The following is a 22,500-nucleotide window of genomic DNA, read 5'->3' as shown; positions in this document are numbered from 1 at the left end:
GTGTGTGTGTTGTCAGCAGGAGTGTGCGACTCTGCCCTGTCTTTGTTTCTTTTCTCCTTTTCAAAAAACACACTGTCTACAAAAATGTCTCTTAATGTTCATATTTGTTCCATCCCTTCACTCATTACAGTCTGTCTTACGTTATGTATATTGCCTTGTTTGAACTTGCTAATAATAATAATAATAATAATAATAATAATAATAATATAAAATAATAATGTGTCTCATTTCTACCAGCAATGTAATAATCTGCTTGAAAAGTTCATAGGAAATGCTCATAACTATATCAAAGTAAAAGGAAAAGAAATTCCATGGATTTGTTTTTCTTCTTGTGCCCCTAACCGGCGTGAATCCCAGCATGGCATGGCCAAACGTAGCTCGAGGTGGCCGCCCTGTTGACTAGCTACATGTCTACGGTCAGGGGGAAACAGTTCCCACGGCTGTAAGTTCCCACTCCGGTGTCATTTTCTTTTGGATGACGTCATGTGTACTACTGTGATCGAGTGGCATGACGTGCTGTTGATCTTTTACTCTCTTTCTCTATTTCTCTTGTGGCCATGTTTTGGATTTTTTTGTATTGATGGAGTGCAGTATTTTGTTTGCGCTGTCGGTAGCTGGTAGCTGGTGTCTGCTGATTGGTTGGTTTCGATGGGGTGTGACCTTTTTGCTGTTGTAATGTGAGTGCTGTGCTCTTGTTCTTTTGCGTGTGAATTTGAGAATGTGTTGATATTTTGCTCTTTTCTCTTTATCTCGCTTAACATGAACTGTGTGAATTTTCTTTATATATATATTTTCGTTTGTGTTTGTTTTTTTTCCCCTTCTATGTACTTATATAAAGGAGCTGAACTTTTTAATTGCTAATTCTCCCGGCGAGCGATTGTTACATCATGACACCATGTTTGTATTGCCAATTATTCTTCCCCCAGTGGTGACGCAAAGGCAAATGTTCACGCCGGTCTCCTCTCCTCTTCCTCTCTGTGCCGGTTTTCATTGTATCTCCGTTTGAAGTGCTTCGCTGTGACTGTTTTGTTTGGCCAACATGGGGATTGCTTCCTGTTTACTTATTTATGAGCTTGCTAACCAATTACAGAATGATTGCAGAGCTGCAGGTGCTGCCATGGACCCACACATGGCGACTTCATCAACTCAGTTTATCACACACACACATATACACACATACACACACAAAACACTGAGAAACAAACAAAAAAAACTAGCATTTCCTATTCTGTTACAGTTTTTAGCTCAATTTAGCCTAGTGTGAATTACGTTACATTCAGTGTGAAGAATTTCATTAAAAGTAATAAAGAACGTTAGCACTGTATTAGCTATAGTGTGGATAAGTGGTAAAAAAAAAGCAATAGACCATGTGAAATAGTAGATAGATAGATAGATAGATAGATAGATAGATAGATAGATAGATAGATAGATAGATAGATAGATAGATAGATAGATAGATAGATAGATAGATAGACTATATTGGCAAAAGTTTTGGGACGTCTGCCTTTCCATGCACATGAATGTACTATGGAGTTGTCCCGCCCTTTGCAGCTATAACAGCTTCAACTCTTCTGGGAAGGCTTTCCACGAGGTTTAGGAGTGTGTTTATGGGAATTTTTGACCATTCCTCTAGAAGTGCATTTGTGAGGTCAGGCACTGATGTTGGACGAGAAGGTCTGGCTCACAGTCTCCGCTCTAATTCATCCCAAAGGTGTTCTATGGGGTTGAGGTCAGGACTCTGTGCAGGACAGTCAAGTTCCTCCACACCAAACTCTCTCATCCATGTCTTTATGGACCTTGCTTTGGTCACTGGTGTGCAGTCATGTTGGAACAGGAAGGGGTCATCCCCAAAGTTGGGAGCATGAAATTGTCCAAAATGTCTTGAAACATTAAGAGTTCCTTTCACTGGAACTAAGGGGCCAAGACCAACAACACCTTAATTCAATGATTTGGAGGGGCATCCCAAAACTTTTGGCAATATAGTGTATATAGATAGATAAACTTTATTGTTCCCAGAAGGGAAATTCTTGTGTTACAGCAGCTTAGTCAGTAACAAGATACAAAATGCACAAATATGAATATATAAAAATATAAAATCTGAACATTCATATAACATACCGACAGTCAAAGTGAAAATGTAAATAAAAAATAAAAACGTCTGATTTTTCAAAACTCTGTTTTTTTTTATTTATTTTTTTAAGAGATATGCATATGTATGTATATATATGCATCCCTCTGCTGAGAACGCTAACAGGGGGTGTCTATTTTTAAAGCAGCTCTGTATCTTGTTGTTCGTTTCTACACTCCAGCCTCCTGCCTTTGAATTGCGTCTATAATCAGATCTTTCTAACACAATGCCCCGCTTCTGTTCCTCTCCGCAAGCTCGCCGTCAGAACGCACGCAAGTCGTCTTTCTTTCTTCAGTCAAAACACTATTAACACTTTTAACAAGCATATGTGTATATGCCAAAAAGGAAAAGGAGCAGAACCAAGAGATGAGGTGTGAGTTATCTGTCTTGAGTACAAGCCAGGCCTTTTATTTTTGTTGTTTGTTTTTTTTTTTTCTCTCTCTCTATAATAGAAACCGAGATACACTGAGGTGCAGTTCCTTCATATGCCCCTTCAGAGATCTTATCAAAGTAAACTTAATTAGCATTACAAATCCTACCGCATTAATTAAATGTACTTTGATGATTGAATTAAAAGAATAATAGAAAACCCGCTGCGGATCAAACCATGCCAGTGAGACACGCTGTTTGTTTTCTTTCATTTGTCACCTGTCAATCTCTTTCTACAATTTAGTCATCCTTTATTCTTCTCTAATCCAGGATTTTCCTGATCAGGAACAGGAAATTTTACGATTAAATGTAGAACATACCAGAAAAACCAGGCACGAGGTAGAAATACACGGCGCTCGTTCGTACCTCGGAGAAATCCAGCATATCCAACATGTTCTTTAGAGGAGGACACCAGAGAACCACATAGAACATGTAAAACTCCTGGAGCATGTGCTCAGGATTGAGCCGGAAATCCCTGGAGCTGTGAGGCAGCGATGCCCTACCACCGTGAGTTTAAAACTGTAAAACCTAGGGTTTTATAACAAGATGGCAAAAACAGAATGTATTTTAATGTAAACTTTTAGTAAATATATGATATACTGCTCATAAGAAACGAATTAAGATCAAAACCTCAGCTTTTCTATTTCTAGCAACTACACTGACAGTATTTCTGTCCATATATTAATATCCTGCTCCTCCTAATTCCTCCTCCTAATATGGCCCAAGCTTTGACAACACCCAAGCCATATTTGAGCCTTCCTCAAACTACACAAATCAGGAAGCACACAGCTGTATAGAATGTCTTAAGCATTACAATTTCCTGCAACTAAGAGGCTCGAACCCTGTTCCAGCGTGACAATGCAGCTGTGCACAAAGCCCCTGAACTCCATGAAGACATAGTGTAGAGGTTAAGGTTGGAGTGGAAGAACTCAAGTGTCCTGCACAGAGCCCTCCCACTGAAAACCTTTAGCATGAACTGGAACGTCGACTGAACCCCAGACTTCCTCATTCTTATAACATCAGTGACATCAATAATGTGCAATGGCGCACAAAAGCGGTGGTAGCTCAAATGGTTAAGGCTCTCGGTTGTTGAGCAAAAGATCGGGGTTCAAGCCCAAGCACCAATAAGATGCCACCATTGGACCTTTGAACAAGGCCTCCAACCCTCCCTGCTCTTGTGGTGCTGCATCATGGCTGACCCTGTGCTCTGACCCCAACCCTTCAAAGATGGGACATTCCAAGAAATAATTTCACAGTTGCATATGTGACAAATAAAGGGTACTTCACTTTAAGGCTCGTCAAGTCAAGAAGCTTTTATTGTCATTTCAACCATATATCACTGGGACGATGGTGGTTGTCTTGAGGAACAAGTCCTTAGCTCTTTGTTGTTTTATGTAGCGTCACCTTCACCTTCACTATGTACTGCATCAGCGATATATGTTCGAAATGACAATAAAAGCTTCTTGCCTTGATGACTTAACTCGACTATTGACTAAAGCTGGCACAGCACATAATGCTACATAAAACAGCATAGAGCTCCATAAGCTACATAGAGCTCATAAAACAACACAGAGCTATACGACATATCTTGTAGCTGAAAAAGCACAAATCCTCCACAGCTACGATCCCAACATCTAGTGGAAAGCCTTCCCAGAAGAGTGGAGCTTATTTTAACAGCAAAGAATGTGGAAGTTTTGAAAACAACTGGTTGGATGAGCTTATGGTTTAGCTGTAACATGACATCTGCTTGATCTTGTTAACAGAGAGAGAGAGAGAGAGCAAACAGCGAACAAATGTAGCTGCTATAACTAATATTCCTGATGTTCACAGCAGCATTAAACTGAAAAGCTAAAATTAGTCGAAAATTAGGGGAAAAAATATAACTTTGGAATGAAAACTCCAAGTAACCCTAGCAAGGCTGTGTGATAGATTTTTCTCTACCCGGTCCTTTAACAGCATTTTTTATTCCCTACACCAGGCATAAAAGCCAGGCACATATCAACACGGCCATACTGTACAAGCCTGGTAGCACTGGAGGTGAAATTTAAAAGATTAATGCGACGTGAATAAAAGTATAGGCACTTACTTGTGTCTTTTATCCTGTCAAGAAAAACAATCATCCAGTATAAATACTCTAAACAGAAATATACTTTATTTACATCAAATCTATTATCAGTATAGGTTTTATTTTTATTTTTTTTATTTTATTAAGATTCCCTGCACTGCTTCGGATGGGAAGTCAGCCGGCTGTAATCTGTTTGTGTAATTAAACTTCAGTCATCTCCCATCACACTGTCTTCACGTCGTGTTCATCTGTTTGGTTGTGTGTCTCTCCCCCTTTTGCCCCGCTGTCTGTTTCATTACATTTAGATAATGGTAGATTAACTGGTGTTAGATACAGAGACAGAGTCGCGAGTCGTTCGAAACGACGTGACAAAGACAGCTTGAAAGTCAAACCCGTTCGTCTAGGCTTGGGTTTATACGAGTACAACATACTGTATATACTGTCTGATATCCTTCACTTTGTGTTGTGAGTGTGTTTCAGTGTTGGCTGTAGATGTTGGTGTATATAGCGCTGGCAGATTTGCACAAACTTAGAAATATACGTACGTACAGGCAAAATGTTACAGTTTACGTTTTTCTTCTTTCCCTTTCCTTTTCCCCGCCTTTCCTTTTCTGTTTTCTCTTTCTCTCTCTCTTTCTCCCAGGAAGAAGGATGACAACACCTTATTTTCACAAGTGCAGTATAAGTACAAAAGACTTCTTCTCCGCTCTGCCACACGAAAGAAGAGTGGTCCCTTGATTCGGGTGGGAAAATCGTCGAAGGAGATGTGAGACTGGGTGGAAGGAAGAAACGAGGAGGGATTTTTTTCTTTTCCTTTTTTTCTTGGCTAAATATTTCCTTTTTTTATTTACTCGCTTTGGCATCGCAAAACCTGTGGAGGCCGATTTTTTGCAGAGACCAACTTTTTTGCTGCTGTTTTTTAGACAAGATGGAGAAATATTTATAGATACATTATGCTCAAAGCATGCATACACAGATATACAATCACACATGCAGTCTAATACACGTATCTATCTCACATACACACACACACGCACACGCGCGCACACACACGCAAAACTACAGACACAAACCCTTTGCACTTAGGCTGATGCATAAATGCACTGCAGAAACTTCATATTTTGGATACTGGTTAATACTGATATCTCTATTTGTAAATCCATATGATGCTCACACATGCGTATACACACACACACACACAGACACGCATACACGCACACACACACACACACACACCAGCCTGCTGCCATTTTGGTTTTCGTGCCTATACAGGTGTTGTAGTCTGTGCCAGGGAAAGCTCTGGAGAGATGGAAGAGAAAATGGTAATCCAGGATTATTTACATGCATCATTCCTTAGAAAATAGGGACCAAAGGACTACATGCTTTTTAAAAGTATATAAATATATAAATAGACTCATATATATATATATATATATATATATATATATATATATATATATATATATATATATATATATATATATATAAAAGGCTCTTACCTTGTAGCTGCAAGTATTACGATTATAGATAGTAGTAGTAAAAAGAAATAATTAAGTCAGTATCCATTAAGTATTGATTATAAGACAAAACAATGAAAAAAAAAAGAGAGAGAGAAGGAAATAATCAAACCAAGGCTGACCCTTTGCTCTGGTGGTGGTTTATTTGCACCAGACCCGTAGATTAGATGTATTGTAGATTCTAAGAGTAGATTTGCCAATCTTTTTGCTGTTTTCTTTTTTTTAACGATGACAAAAAAAAAAACAAAATACTTGAACTTGTGATGAAAAAAAAGAAAACAAAAAAAACCATACAAAAAAAAAGAAAGAAACTCTATGAAAACAAACAAACGGGGAAAAAAATAAAAATAAAATAAAAAATATCATTGTCTGTCTAAACGGCCGCTCGCGCTAGAAAATATGTATTGGATGGATTATACCGCTCATCCCAGTGTCTTCAACATGCCACATTTAATGAACAAGAACAAGATAAAGCAAGTCATCTCGATTTCTTCACCCTGCCATCTGACAGCTATTATGTCTAACTGTGTCAAAAGGAAACCGGAAAGAGAGAAAAAAAACAAAAAACGAACGTCAAGGAGTGTCTAAAGTCTGTACTTGACAGGGTGCAGGCTTCCCATAAGCCTTTTTGTTCAAGCGACAATCCACTGTAAAGACCAAGCTACTGGATATGATGTGGACTCTCTTCTTTTCTTTACTCTTTTTTGTATTACGACAGGGAGCACGCTATCTAGACTGATCTCACAGTTACTACTGCAGTTAGGGTGTGTGTGTGTGTGTGTGTGTGTGTGTATGTGTGTGTGTGTGTGAGAGAGAGAGGGGTTGGAAGAGAGACGTGGTCCTTTAAGAGCGGACTTTGTGAAATCACGAACGTATGACGAAGACGACGTGGGAGTCGATAGCTACAGAAACTGCCAAACGAACCGAAGAGATAACAACTGCAGTGGCTTCTTCTTCTTCTTTTTTTTTTTCTAGGTAAGAAATAAAAAAATCATTCGAAGTGACACCATGCTGGTCTGAAGAGACACGGAGAGATACGTAGGTCTACCGAAGCCACTGAGAACTTACCGAAGCACCGGAGTTTACTAAGTGCTTTGTGGATATATACACTGAACTTTCATGGGGAAAAAAACAAAACAAAAACAAAACAACAAAAAACAAATGCACTCACAGCATTAGCAGCTGAAAGCTTTTAGATGCCATTAAGCTTTGTTGTAATCTGATGTAAATGGAACACTATTCATACGCTCTCTCTAATGCCATCATAAATGATAGAACGAACCTGGGAAAGAACGTACGACAGTCTACCCAAGCCTGTATTGCACTCGGAGGTCAGTTATTTAAAAGAAAAATGTAATGTAGAGAACATGCTCAAAGACATCATCACATATCTGGGGCTTTTTGTCCATGATTGTACTCCTTTCAACAGTCACAATTTTCTATATACCTGCAATGCTGCCAATCAACTGAATTTTATTTTATTTTATTTTATTTTATTTTATTTTATTTTATTTTATTTTATTTTATTTTATTTTATTTTATTTTATTTTATTTTAATTTTATTTTATTTTATTTTATTTTATTTTTTTGTTTAATTTCATAACAGTTTTTCAAACTCGACATTTAACAATCTTACCCCCCCCCCCAAAATATTTACGGAAAGTTACGAATATCGCCCGACGAAATTATTCCACGTAAAAAACACCTAAGAGAAATCCAGAAATTCTTTCTTGAATCTGGTTGTAAAAAACTACCAACAGTTTTGGAACAATTTAGCTTGTAACCTTTAGAAACAAAAAACACTTCTGAAATACCGAAAGACACATTTATAATTATTTATTTTATTTTTATTGTATTTTTTTATTTTTAATGGATAGGCTCGGTGGTTTACAGTGTCTGCACAGATTAGTGGAGCAGGGCAGAGAATCATAGATGTCAAAAAATAAATAAATAAATAAATAATATCAATAATAATAATAATAATAAACAAACCTGACCTCTTCTTCAATGCCAGCATATCAGACCTCGCTTTTAATCCTTTAAGTCCTTTTTAGGAGTTTGCGAAGGACCAAAATTGTGCAATTCAAATCTGCTGCCTCCCCTTGCCAAATGAAATTTGTCCTTCCTGCCTGCTTCCCACTGGACTGAGTGCAGAAATTAGGTTCCCTTTCGAGGGAACTCGAAGCTGTGCTATGGCTTGACGCTTCTTTTCCACCATAGCATGAAGCCATGACGCAGCGTACGTAGCCTAGTGTAGTTTTGTTTAACTGTGACCTCCAGCCTGTCCATTTCTAAACCCCAGAGATTCTTATTAGTTCAGATGTGTCTAAAGAAATGAGAAATGATGAGACTGTAAACACCCGGTTCACAAAAGTAGCACAAATATCATGATGTCAGATGTTCTACAGACTAGAAGTTTAGATTACTCCGGAAAACTGACGAGAACTGATTAGGAGATGATGTATTTTTTACACTTTTTTGTTTTAAACTATTTTTATTTTATTATTTCCTTTTACTGCCAGTTACCATACATGCTTCTTCTTCTTCAATTCAGCCACGAAGATCTGCTGTATCTGCTCCCCACTACATCCAATCTGAACAATTTGCACTAGTTATCACCTCACGACCTGCCAGTGGTTTTATTCCAGTGTATTAGAAAAAAAAACGTTGTCTTAATAATACACATAAATACACACAAAAAAAATTCCTTCTCAGTTAATCATCCTCCACCAGTTTATCCATTAATATCCAAGACTTTAAATCTCTTGCTGTTTGGAAAATGTTCTTTTCCTGAGAAAGAATCTCGTGGCAGATTTTATGACGTGCCAAACTGTTTAATCTCAAAGCCTGATTCCTGCTTTTCTTTTTCTTTTCTTTTCAGCACTGTTTTAAAATTTGCCCTTTATCATTATTGTTATCTCAGCACCTCTACCTTTTTATCTCCGGACTCTTATTTCACAAAACGACCCGTTTGTTCGGATTTTGTTGCGGCTGTAAATGTAGGACATCTGGAAAGCACACGTATTATTAAGCACTGGAAGAATATTGGTGAAGCACAGTATAAAAGGCTGCTTTAATGCCACAAAATGCTGCCCTACTTTGCTTCTTATAGCTTGCGTAAAATTGTCAGGACAGACAGTTTAAGTCACTGGATCTTTTATTTATTGTATAAATAGAAATAACAGGGATGCATCAATACCGAGAGTCGTATCGGCTTCCTTGGTGACATCGCTCTAGTTTACATTCCCACGCTAAAGGTCAGATGGACAGCAATCTGGATGTAACAATCGAAGTAAAAACACTGTGAAAATATCCAAAAGAGCTACTACAATACAAGTAATATGATAAATAGAGAACGCAAGGACAAAGCTAGTCGCAAGGAGGTAGGACAGAAGCTAGCGTTTCAGTGAGCACTTCTTTTCACGTCGTCAAGCGGCAACGCGTAAATCTGTGCTCTCAGGTTGGTTGAAATGAAACAATATTGTTCATATACATCTTGTGCTGATATAAATCTCAGCATTATGAGTTCAACGAACTGCACCCAAGCTAGGACAAACGCTGCGTCTGTGTTCACTTCAGTGTTCGTTACATGAATTACCGAGTAAGAAAAAACTTGTACTCCTATTTGACGTGGTATTGATGCATCTCTAGAAAAAAAAATATATGCACTGTAAAAGAAAGACACATCAATCACACATTTCTCTTTTTCTTTTTATCGGTATTGGTTTTTAAGAAGTTCAGACATATCTAAAGGTATTTACAGAAGCTACTGCTACGGGTACAATGGAAAATTTGCTACAGGTGACTGCATTGTTCTTCATTATGTTATTATTTTTTGCCTGCAGTTTATTTTATTCTATTTCATTTCACACGTAAAAAAGTACAGAGATGACAAGACTCCCCGTGCTAAATGCTAAGACGTATTTTGCTGCAGAAGGTTTTTAACGTCTAACGAAGAACGGCGTTACAACACGACCGCTTTATCGCGTTAACACTCGGAGGAGTAGGACAAAAAAAAAAAAAAACAACAACGTTTCTTTTTTGTACCATATTTGCCTAAATTCCGCTAGTAGACTATTATCTAAATAACCATTTCATTAGAAAGCCAAGCCTCGCGTCCGTCGGCTCCTCAACCCCGTTAGACAGATTGTTGTCGTTTTGCTTGCCGTTAGGCCTTTTTTTTATTCTTCTTGCAGAATCATGTTGCTGCAGAGATGAATGTGGGATGAGTTAATCGACCAGAGGAGGGGGTGACCTGCCAGAAACAGAGCCTCCTCATCTCCATTCCCCCCTGAGGCTTTACTGCTCTCCTTAAAATAGCGGTGATTGTCAAGGAAAGGAAGCGAAATGTAATTGACTGAAAGTAAAGAGATAATTAAGGGAACCTGTTGGACAGAAGGGGGGGGGGAATTAATGTTTCTCATTTAATAGCTGGTTTTGGGAAAAAAAAAAGGAAGAATGGTAAAAGAGAGAGAACGAGATTTCATCATCGTGTTTCAACGTGAGAGGTCTTGTTTAAAAGGAAACCAGAACAAAAAGGTGATGGAGGTGACAGGCTGAAAGTGGGTGGAGCTGCTGCAACTTAAGTGCCGCAAGTCCGACTTTAGTACTCAGGGCATCACGTAATATGATGTCACGGCTTGCGGACGCTTGTAAACATCTTACACGCTGGCTAAGAAAGGGTCGTTTTTAGGTAGGAGGACTAGCTACACTTTGGGTGATCAGGAAGGAAATACTTTGATTGGAAATAAAAACGATCAGAGAACGAAAAATGTACAGATTAGTTTTAATATTAAAACGAAAATCCGTATTCGTCTAAATGAGCAGCTCGGGAGTTTTTCGTCTTTATGAAATATTATCACATCCCAATCAATTAGTATTTTATTCTTTTTTTAATCAAAAGCAAACGCCAGCAATATATAAATCACACACAGAGACTGAGCGTATAAGGTACATGATATATTCAGAGATTAGTGACATCTGAATGAACATCTGTAAAACAGCTGCTGGTTTGTGCCAATAACATGAGAGCATGTAAAAAAAAAAAAAAAAACTTTGTAAATATGAAAAAAGTAAACAAAAGATGATCGGATTCGGTCAGGAGTGTCCCTAAGTATACGATATGTGTCTGTTAACAGTATATATAAATAGCGAAGATATTTCTAATATCTGAAATAAAGCAAGAGCAAAGGAGATTCGATAATATTTTCGATCGTGAAATGGAAATGGAAAGCATCAGGTGAAAAGAATAGGAGTAGGTGAACTGTTGGAAAGTAGATGAGGGTGTTAAATGCAGTGTCAGTGTGTAGCAAAACGTGACCAGAGAGCGATAGTGTACGATATGTACATATGTATGTGTATGTACACCAGGCACAGGCTGCATTCGCAGGTGTTTGGTCATAACCTGCATCGAGACTGAGACCGAAGCGACCGTCCTCGTCTCACCCCTATAGCATTCTCTCTCTCTTTATATCCTCGTCTATTCCGCAAGCCTGCTCTTTCCTGGGAAGTGTAAATACAACATAGCATATTTTTCAATTCCGTTTCTTCTTTCTAGTCTCACACGAGAGATTCCGGTCTGAAATATTTCCGAGCAAATGAAAATATATAAATAGATCTATATATTTCATCAAGGCTGAGAGGGGAAAACTATACACATTTTTATTTATGTTCAAATGAATTTTATACTGTATGTATGGTGGCAAAATTCTATTTATCGATTGATTTATTGCAAGTTTTATATGTTCTCCGTTTCTCCATGCTGTCTGATCTGGGATGACCTAAATTTTGTGAAATTTGTTCTGTTGCGTTTTTGATGGCACAGTTTGAAGTGATATTTTATGAAGCCCCAAGTGACAGAGGGGTTCTTTTTTTTTTTTTTAATTCCAGCTGAGTTTAAGGACAGAGAGAGAGAGAGAGAGAGAGAGAGAGAGAGAGAGAGAGATCATCAAATCATATATCTGAGAATATGTTTTATGAGTTTTGAATATGTTCCTGAATCATTTTTATAACAAATATTTGAAATCAGATATTTGCCTTGAAATCTTTTAGCAGGATGGGATCATTATTATTATTATTATTATTATTATTGTTGTTATTATTATTATTATTATTATTATTATTATTATTATTATTATTATTATTATTATTATTATTATTCATTGCAAGATTTAAAATATTTTCTTTCTTTCTTTTTTTTTGCTTTTTTTATCTGGGACAGATTATGTAAATTGTATGATAAAACAGAAACCGTGAAATAATATAAGAACGTCCGGGAGTTTTGTTTCACGATCTTAAAATGCCTTGAAATCTTTATCCGGCTGGAATCATTACTATTCACGCCATCACCTCTGTTGTCTGTTCTGCTTTAATCTGTGCTGTTCTGCTGTTCTGATCTAATCTCATCAAATTCAGGAGGAAGAAAAACAAACAAACAAACAAACAAACAAAAAAAAAAAAACATGTGTAAACTTTATATTTGACTTTGAACTTATCTTACATTCGGGGCGAAGTTAAGATGTCAGTAGCCCGAGAGCGCGGTTTTTGATCGGCTGCTCTAAACACTTTCACTTTTGTCAATTGTGTAGATAACAAACTAGGAGGGGTGTTTTGCCTTAAACCCAGCACATTTTTTCCCCCGCTGATGCTACCTACACACTCTGTTCAAGTCTCTATACCTGGTATTGTATCGTTGCCTCTGTGTTTGGGCTTTACAGAGGCCCTTGGTGTTTCAGTGCCACTATACGGACCAAGAAATAACTTATTATTACAGTACAGATGCCAAATTGACTCAGAGGAGAAAATGTGTTTTCCAGAAGAACTGAACCACTCTGCTTCTCGATCCATGTCTCGATTTGTTTTATTCTGCTTGTGTTATTTATTTTTCTTTCTTTCAAATTTATTGGAAATATCTTATTTTTAGATTTAAAAAAAACAAAAAAACAATTTTATTCATTTTTGTTTTTAATACAAAAGCTGTAAAATAGCATTGGCACGAGCCCATCCTCTACATCTGGGCTGTTTTTTCCCTCATTGCTCCTGAACCGTGTAGCTCTAGATCATTATATTCTCTGCTTAGGCTAAAAATAAAGCACAGTCCTGTAGACCAGCATGGCTCCTTCGTCTGATTGTTTGACTCCGGTGCTGTCTCCCGACTAGTCAGAGCTGTCGCCTCGGCTCGAGGAGGAACGGCCTTCGGTTTGTACGGCTGTGAAAATTTGTGGTGGCTTTTTTTATTTATTTTTTTTTTTTTTTTTTGTCACTCACGTTATCCGTAGGATGCGTTTAGCATGTGTCATTTTATTAATTGAGATAATAACGTTAAGCACATCTGAATACCAAATTAGACGAAAGGGTTGGTAGCAAATTGTTTAGAAAGGGCGAATAATGCATAATGAATGGAAGGAGGAGTGGGAAGGGGGTTGAAGGGTGAATTGATTAAAGTGAAATAAAACAATGATTACACGCACACATGCACACACACACACACACACACATGCCACACGTTTACCACTGATATAATTACTCATGCCATATGCCACTGAATCTAAATCTGGTTTTAAAAAAAAGGTTTTTTGTCCCTTTTAGTGTACTCATTTATTTATTATTAATTATTTTATTATTATTTTATTAATTGTTTAATAAAAGAATTCCTAATAGCCGTTTTCCTCATGGGGATCAGCCAGATGTTCTCACAAATTCAAAACTGTCAGATATTTCAATCTTTTGATCTTTGATCCAGTAGGAAATCAAAACATGCTTTTAAGACACACACACACACACCACACACACACACACACACCACACACACACACATACATACACACACACACACACACACACACACACACACACACACATATCATAATAAGGTGTTCCCTTCCACTGGCATAATTACTAATGCCACGTCTAAACTTAAAACAAAATCTAGGTTTTTTATTATTATTATTTTAATTTGTAAGTTTTATTTATTGTTTTATTTGTAACAAAAATCAAATCTTTTTTTCCTTCTTTTATTTTGTTTTATTTTATTATTTTTTATTTTATTGAAGACTTTGAAATAGTGGTTTTCCTCATGGGGCTCAGCCAAATGTCCCCACAAAATAAAAGATATTTAGACCTTCGTGGGGACATTCAATCTTGCTCGCTCTCTCTCTCTCTCTCTCTCTCTCTGTCTCTGTATCTCTCTGCATCTCTCTCTCTCTCTCTCACACACACACATACACACACTGCTTTTTCCAGCAACAGCAACAGTTAGAAAACATTAGATTTTGTTTGGAGAACAACAATTAAGTGCATTAGAATATTTTTATACATGTTTATTCCATTTTATTCCTGAAAAACGTACGCATTTGTAAAAGTAATAAAGTCTGACTGTACAAATGCACGCTTAAATTCATATAAACATCATGTGCACTATACATGAATGCATATAGAATTCAGAATGCAATGCACACAGATACGGTGGGCTTCTAGTTTCCCAGAAAAGCAATAACATTGTTCTGGGTCTCGCGCTTCCCTCCAGTTGATTCATGTCATCGCCTGTGGGCCACACACTCCAAGCGCAACCATGATACCCAGTGTGTTAAAGCAGAAGAAACAATGTAGTGTTTGCTTTGAGGGGAAAGGTCAGTGGGAGGAAATTGGACTCAAATGGAAGAATGTCTTCCCTGTCCCTCAGGTCCCTGACAACATGTGAAAGGAATATAAATGAAGAATTTAAAAGGAGATTAAATATCAGTTCCGGCATGTACGTGTTAGAAGAAAAAAATATATATAAGTTCCCACAGGACACATTTAAGAGCAAATCCAAGGCATATTGAATGAACAGTCAGTGTGAGAGCATGTAACCAATCAGTCTTCAGCTATCGTTAATGACAGACTCCATGGCTGAAACACCTTCGGTTCCACCTTTGGTTCCATCGTGTGGAAGTTTTTGCACCCACAGGCTGTCTAGAAATAAAGCAAAACTCCATGCTGAAACATATGACACATGTTTATCTTAAAATAATTGTGATCTGCTAGCTATTTTGTTGGTTGATGCTGTAGTTTTGTTATTCCTGAGAGAACTTAGCGGTTATCTGTCACGCCAGGGTCACAGGAGGACAGCGCATTGGGTCCATTATCAAAAATATGGGAAAAAGTTTTACTGAAAAACATAAGACCTTCTTTTATCATTCACCACTTTCCACTGACTCAATGTCACAGTCCAGAAGTAGAGGAGGTAGCTAACGATCTACGAAGTGACGATGGTGTTGACGGAGGATTTAGCATGAAAGTTGAAGCTTGGAAGGCTAATCTGTTTGGGCAGAGTGTACAGATGAGGAGGCGAGGGAGCCGGACAGGCTAAAGGACTAAAGCTCTCTTTAAGTAGAGATAAAGCGAGAGCTAAATCCCACTGGCACCTCTATCAGCAGCTAGTCGAAAGGGAAACCAAAAATAAAAGTAAAACAGCATGTCACCAAAAGAAGTCTGAACTAAAAAAAACTTTTGGGATGAAATAAAGTCGGACACCGCTGAAGATCACATGTTAATTTTAAAGATTCAGTCAGAGCGGAAAAGAAGGAGATATAGCATCATAGAATCTGTAAAAAGATTATACAAAAAAGATTAGCTGCAAAGTTTATAGTAATTTATTGGCAAAAGGATTACAGTGTTTTTGTTTTGTTTGTTTGTTTGTTTGTTTGTTTGTTTTACACCAATGCCCAGGTTTCCAGAGTATCCTCCAGGCTTACGGTTTCTGAATCACTCAAAATAAAATCATTTGAAGGCATGGTCTGCATTTACAAAACTTCAAATATTTCAGGATAAGTTTGGATAATGAAATGAGAAAGGCTGAAGTATGAAATTCAATATTCTACAGACAGACAGACAGAAAGACAGGCAGACAGAAAGGCAGACAGACAGAAAGGCAGACAGACAGAAAGACAAACAAACAGAGAGACAGACACACATAAACATAGAAACAAACAAAAAGACAGACACACACACATATAGACAACCCGAAGGACAGGCAGGCAGGCAGACAGATAAGCAGAAAGAGAGACACACACATATAGAGACAATCAGAAAGACAGACACACATATAGAAGCAAACAGAAAGACAGACACACACATATAGACAACCGGAAGGACAGACAGGGAGAAAGAAAGACAGACAGAAAGACACACATACAGACAACCAGACGGACATACAGAAAGACAGAACGACAGACACACACATACAGAGACAAACAGAATGACAGACAGGGAAAAAGACAGACAAACAGAAAGAGATCCACACGCATAGAGACAAACAGAAAGACAGACCAGGAGAAAGAAAGACAGACAGACAGAAAGACACACATACAGACAACCAGAAGGACAGACACAGAGAAAGAAAAACAGATAGGCAGTACAACAGACAGACAAACAGAAAGACAGACACACACACATACTGAGACAAACAGAAAGACAGACAGAAAGACACACACACAGATAGGTAGAAAGACAGACAGAAAGGCAGGCAGACAGACAAACAGAATGCCAAACATACAGAAAGAGACACACACATACAAAGAGACAAACAAATACAGACAGAGAAACAGAAAGGCAGGCAGAAAGATAGACAGACAAACAGACAGAAAGACAGGCACACAGACAAAGAGACAAACAGAAATAGAGACAGAGAGAAAGACAGACAGACAGAAAGGCAGACAGGAAGACACACAGAGAGAGAAAGAGAAAGACAGACAGAGAGAAAGACAGTCAGGCAGACCGGAAGACACAGAGAAAGACAAAGAGAGAGAAAGACAACGATACAGAAAGGTAGACAGACACACAAAGAGACAAACAGAAAGGCAGACAGACAGACACAGAGAAATACAGAAATACAGACAAACTGAAAGGCAGATGGACATATCTTCATTATTTGTGCAGAAATTCCTACTCTGACGTGAGTCTGTCTCATCCCACGTCCACTCCTCTATGAGCGAGAGTGACCACTAAACAGGAACTAAAAGAACTGCGTGAAGTAAAGCCTATGAGCCCCATAAATATAAAGTAAGATTCTTCAGTTTTCTTAGGAGACCCTTTATATTTACTTCGTCAGCACACTCGTACAGTATTCCCTTATATAAACCTGCACATAGGGAAGAAACCTAGAGTCACTGACCATAAGATTCGGTTGGGTTATCAAGACAGTGCCTAGTGGACATTTACCTTTATCCATATGGTTATCTTACTCTCCTGTCATCATATACTGGACATCAACTATTAACATTATGATTATAAACAGATCTATGGCTGTTTGTATCACTGATCTGGGATCAGACTAAGAGTAAAGACATAGGAAGCCATTAAAAAACATGTAGATAAAGATATATAATAAATTGTACAAATTTATTGTCCAATACCTCAATATCTTTCTTCTTCACAAGCAATCTTCTTCTTCTTCTTCTTCTTCTTCTTCTTCTTCTTCTTCTTCTTCTTCTTCTTCTTCTTCTTCTTCTTCTTCTTCTTCTTCTTCTTCTTCACCACCTGATTTCTGAAATTGCAAAACAAAAGTATTTATTAATTTATTTATTCCTATTCCCCCCCCCCCCCCCCTCAATCCCACTCCCTTCTTGACATGCAGATTCCGGAATAGCAAGAGCTTATAAATAAATGGCAATCAGGAGCCAAGAGACCCAGGCATAAGCAAAGCCTCTCAATCCTTTTGATCCTATTATGTATCACAAAAGTGTAATCAATATCCAATCAGGGGTTGAGCAGAATTCAGTGTCATACAGGGCTGCTTATTGTCAGGGGTCGTGTTGCCATGGCAACAGCCCAGGTGTGGCGGATCTTGGGCAGGGCGCGTATCGATGGAAGTTTGAGAAGAAAGGCTGATGAGGGGATAAAGGAATGTGTGGAGATAACGAAGCCGAGGCACGGGAAAGGAGCAGAACCGTCTCGATTGAGTCTGGAGATAGAGAAGAACATGGTGATATACGTTTTAACCCTTTCAGACCTACACCCAGGCGACAACAAAGTTAATGGCAAGTGTGGATTAAAATCTAGGAGGCTGCTGTGATGCTCATCTAAAAGCACCGCTAGGAAGGGAGCATGGGATTGTGTGAAAGCTAACAAATACAGTAACGGCGATGACCAAATTGTGTATATCCTTACATCTTCCTTTCTTATTCTGTTGAGTTTTCAGATTTAGCGGATTAGGCTTATCATTAGAGGATCTGACGTGTAGGACATTCAGTGTGACAAGTAATTATCTTAAAAAAGACTGCTGTATTTGCACAGCACCAAACAGACCAAGTTACTCGTGTCAGTCAAAAGATATTAAATAAACCAGGGGTCTTTACGTTTCCGAACGAGACTTTGACTGGCTGTGGCTAGTGGCTAACGATTTAAAAAGTGTGAAATCATCTGTCAGTGTGACGCAGCAAAATATCATGCAGTATGATGGGGTGTTTAAAAAAAATATTTATTTATTTATTTATTTATTTATTTATTTATTTATTTATTTATTATTTTCATGGGATGAATAAATATTATTTAATTATTTATTTAATTAACACAAACAAACATCTTTAAATATGTATTAATATACTTTATTAGCATACTTTTATCATGACTTTATTTGCTTTAGTAACAGTTTGGTTTTTATTAGATAACATTAATTTTTACAAACCAAGTAGGGGCAGCACGGTGGCTTCGTGGTTAGCACTGTTGCTTCACAGCAAAAAGGTCTTGGGTTTGAATCCCGGGTTCGAACAGGCAGGGGCCTTTCTGTGTGGAGTTTGCATGTTCTCCATGGCCCAAAAACATGTACATTAGGTTGATTGGTAATTCTAAATTGCCCATGTGAGTGGATGTCTGTCTATATGTGTAGCCCTGTGATGGACTGGTGACCTGGCCAGGGTGTACCCCTGCCTTTTGCCCAGTGTGTGCTGGGATAGGCTCCAGCAGATCCCCGTGACCCTAATTAGGAATAAAACGGGTATAGAAAATGGATGGAATCCTTTATTTATTTATTTATTACTTTAACATTATATAAGACAACTGAGATGCTTCTGCGGGTTCAGAAACTCAAATATCAACTAAGTGCAAATAGCACCGTTTAAAAGTGCACTCTCTCTTCTATTTAATAAAAATACATACATATTAGGTTCCTACATCCTGTATAGTCATTTGGTAGGTGAGACAAGTACAGTCCACTAATGCATATGATATAGCTATTACGACAATAACCTAAAGATATACAGCATTCCTTTTCTGAAAGATTATCGAAGAAGGCAAAAAAGAAAAAATACAATTATTATTATTATTATTATTATTATTATTATTATTATTATTATTATTATTAAAATAATATTCCTCTCTTCTGAGTGCAGCTAAAAGTCCAGCATAAAGTATACATTTTTATTTGTTTAGTTATTTTTTCATTGCAAATATGTCACAAATACATACATTATTGTAAATTGATTCATTGAAGTTAATATAAGTATAGAAGTACAGTATATTGTTGTTGTAATAGTAGAGATAATGTATATATTAAAAATAAAAATATATTAGTGATAAAAATAGATTAATAATATCAGTAAAGTGTTTATTATTATATCTGACTTATATTTGGGTTGGTTATATTTTTTTTTCTCTGTTTGCATACACTGAGGTTTGAACTATGTGTATTTGCTTGATTTATCATAAATTTCGATTTTTAAAAAAAAAAATAATGCAATCCCTTCACAGTGTATTTGTAAACACGTCAACATAAAACAAGTAAAATTCACACTTCCCAAAGCCTGTGTTGTTTGTCAATTTTGAAACAGGGGAGCCTATTTATAAAAAAACCTATTTTCCCCCCTTCCCGGTCGGCTCAGTAATATTTTACAAGGCTCTATGTTTTTCCTTTGAATTTATGTGATTTCTGATGCATAGTTTCCATAAATACAAAATGAAAAGTGCATACAGTGAGAGATGATGCACTGCCCTCTTTTTATACCTCAATCTCTCGCTCATCTCATTGTGATGCAGAGGATGATAAAAGTATAATAATGAAATATGGGGCCAATGATTCGGGCGGCGTGAGGAACACCTGAGTCGCTGGAGAGCGATGTCATCATAGCGGATAACGACCTCTGTGGAGCGGCGGGCAGACCAGTCGACGTCGCACGGGTTGACCTTTTGTCCATTCCGATCATCTGTTCTGTGGCATGCTCAAGAAGGAAACTGTCAAGCTTTTGCATGGAGATGCACCGACAAAGTGTTCACACTCAACTAACCTTTGTGTGCTCAGTCAATGATGAGAGGCTGAGCATCGGTAACTGATTAACCCCTCGGTTAATAGATCATTACGGTTTGCTGTCAATCCGGGCGTTCGGGGCAGTGGTCAAGTGACTGTTAAGTGAAAGTGGACGCATAAATCTTCTTGAAGAAATAGGAAAACTGCTTTACAATAGTGATAGGAGCAGCATCAATGCCAAAGCCACGCTCGAGTTCTGTTGTGCTTTAGAGGGCTGTATTTTTTTCCCCAGAGCTCTTTTTTTCAGTTGTCTTGTGATGTTATAGCGACAGAATCATATTTCCTATTGGTTTAAAGCTGTATGTTTTTCTTTATACTCTGATTATTCTGCTGTTCTCAATGGATTAGAAGTTGCAAGGTGCAAAACGTAGCTTATTTACCTGACTAGTGTCAGGAACAGAGAGGAAACATGAGAGAAACGTGAGATCTGGACAGACAGACAGACAGACAGACAGACAGACAGACGGACGTTTGGGGGAAGGGAAGGAGGGATGGATGACGGGAGATCTGTTTTATATATCAAAGGTTGCAGCTCAATAAAAAATAGATAAGTGGATGGATGGATGGATGGATGGATATGCATACAGACGGGTAGACAGACAGACGGACGTTTGAGGGAGGGAGGGAGGGAGGGAGGGAGGGAGGGAGGGATGGATGGATGGATGGATGGATGGATGGATGGATGGATAGATAGATAGATAGATAGATAGATAGATAGATAGATAGATAGATAGATAGATAGATAGATAGATAGATAGAGAAACGTGAGATCTTTTTTATACATCAAAGGTTGCAGCTCAATAAGAAATAGATAAGTGGATGGATGGATGGATGGATGGATGGATGGATGGATGGACACGCATACAGACAGACAGACAGACGGACGTTTGGGGGAAGGGAAGGAGGGATGGATGGACGGACGGACGGATGGACGGATGGACGGATAGATAGATAGATAGATAGATAGATAGATAGATAGATAGATAGATAGATAGATAGATAGATAGATAGATAGATAGATAGATAGATAGATAGATAGATAGAGAAACGTGAGATCTTTTTTATACATCAAAGGTTGCAGCTCAATAAGAAATAGATAAGTGGATGGATGGATGGATGGATGGATGGACACGCATACAGACAGACAGACAGACGGACGTTTGGGGGAAGGGAAGGAGGGATGGATGGACGGACGGATAGATAGATAGATAGATAGATAGATAGATAGATAGATAGATAGATAGATAGATAGATAGATAGATAGATAGATAGATAGATAGACATTTGGACGGACAGACAGACAGTTGGACAGAGAGATGGAGGGAGGCTGGGAGGGAGGGATGGATGGATCTCCATCCCTCCCTCTCTTATTCTGATTTTTTTCTTTTGTTATATTATTTCATTTCTGCCTAACCCATCACCCCCCCCCCCCAATTCTTCTCCATATTTTGGCACAAACAATCCCAGAGAAACAATAAAGTGAGAAAGTAACAAACAGAGCAAATTAGAAATGGAGGGATAGGGTAAGTCTGTTCTCTGGGACATATTCTCGAAAAAAATAATAATAAAATAAATAAATAAATAGCCGCTGCTAATTACATACGCCGAAAAAAAAATGTTTTTAATTAATCCTTGTTAGGGAACAAACGGGAAATTCCTTAACGTACCCCCTTTTTTCCCCAGCAAATTTCACTTTGTTTTCTTCCTCGGCAACAACAAACAACGCTGGCTTTTGAAGATTCTGTGCCAACTGCTTTAAAATCCCTCCCACCCTGTGGAATTTAAACCGCAGAATCTTCAGCTAAATATGCTCCCTACAGCATCACATTCATCTCGCCCTGCCATTGCGGATAGAGGAGTTTGAACAAAGAAAAAGAGGGCACACCGTCACACACCGCCCTGAGCTGGATGATGCAAGTGCGAGGCAAGGCCTTCTCTCTCTCTCTTTCCCTCTCGCTCGCTCTCTCTCTCTCTCTCTCTCTGTCTTGTTCTTTTTACTGCTTCACCACAGGAGTGAAATGAGTGAGGGCGCTCAGTAATGCTCCACCCAACGGCCAGAAGAGAACCATCATGCCCATTTTTC

The 22,500-nt window shown here is 38.1% G+C and overlaps 2 protein-coding genes across 11 annotated transcripts in view; one reads left to right on the top strand and one right to left on the bottom strand.

Annotated features, from left to right (window-relative positions):
• The window catches only part of celf6 (CUGBP Elav-like family member 6), a 196,568-nt gene extending 190,518 nt beyond the window's left edge, over positions 1-6,050 (top strand). For 6 of the 10 annotated variants that reach the window (XM_058387959.1, XM_058387956.1, XM_058387960.1 and 3 more), the window contains exon 13: positions 5,266-6,050. The gene's annotated coding sequence lies outside the window, so the exon portion shown is untranslated. Of the gene's footprint in view, positions 1-357; positions 443-5,265 lie in introns of all 10 variants that reach the window. The other 4 variants (XR_009204470.1, XR_009204469.1, XM_058387954.1 and 1 more) reach the window with 4 other exon arrangements.
• Positions 6,051-15,848: 9,798 nt separating this feature from the next.
• LOC131351736 (keratin-associated protein 5-1-like) overlaps positions 15,849-22,500 on the bottom strand; it is a 16,588-nt gene continuing 9,936 nt past the window's right edge. The window contains exon 2 of the mRNA XM_058387247.1: positions 15,849-17,663. Within this exon, the coding sequence (XP_058243230.1) occupies positions 15,996-17,087 (1,092 nt within the window). The 5' untranslated portion in view covers positions 17,088-17,663 and the 3' untranslated portion in view covers positions 15,849-15,995. The remainder of the gene's footprint in view (positions 17,664-22,500) is intronic.

This window comes from Hemibagrus wyckioides, linkage group LG04, assembly GCF_019097595.1.
Source record: "Hemibagrus wyckioides isolate EC202008001 linkage group LG04, SWU_Hwy_1.0, whole genome shotgun sequence".
NCBI lineage: Eukaryota > Metazoa > Chordata > Actinopteri > Siluriformes > Bagridae > Hemibagrus > Hemibagrus wyckioides.
This window is presented reverse-complemented; position numbering and strand designations above follow the sequence as displayed.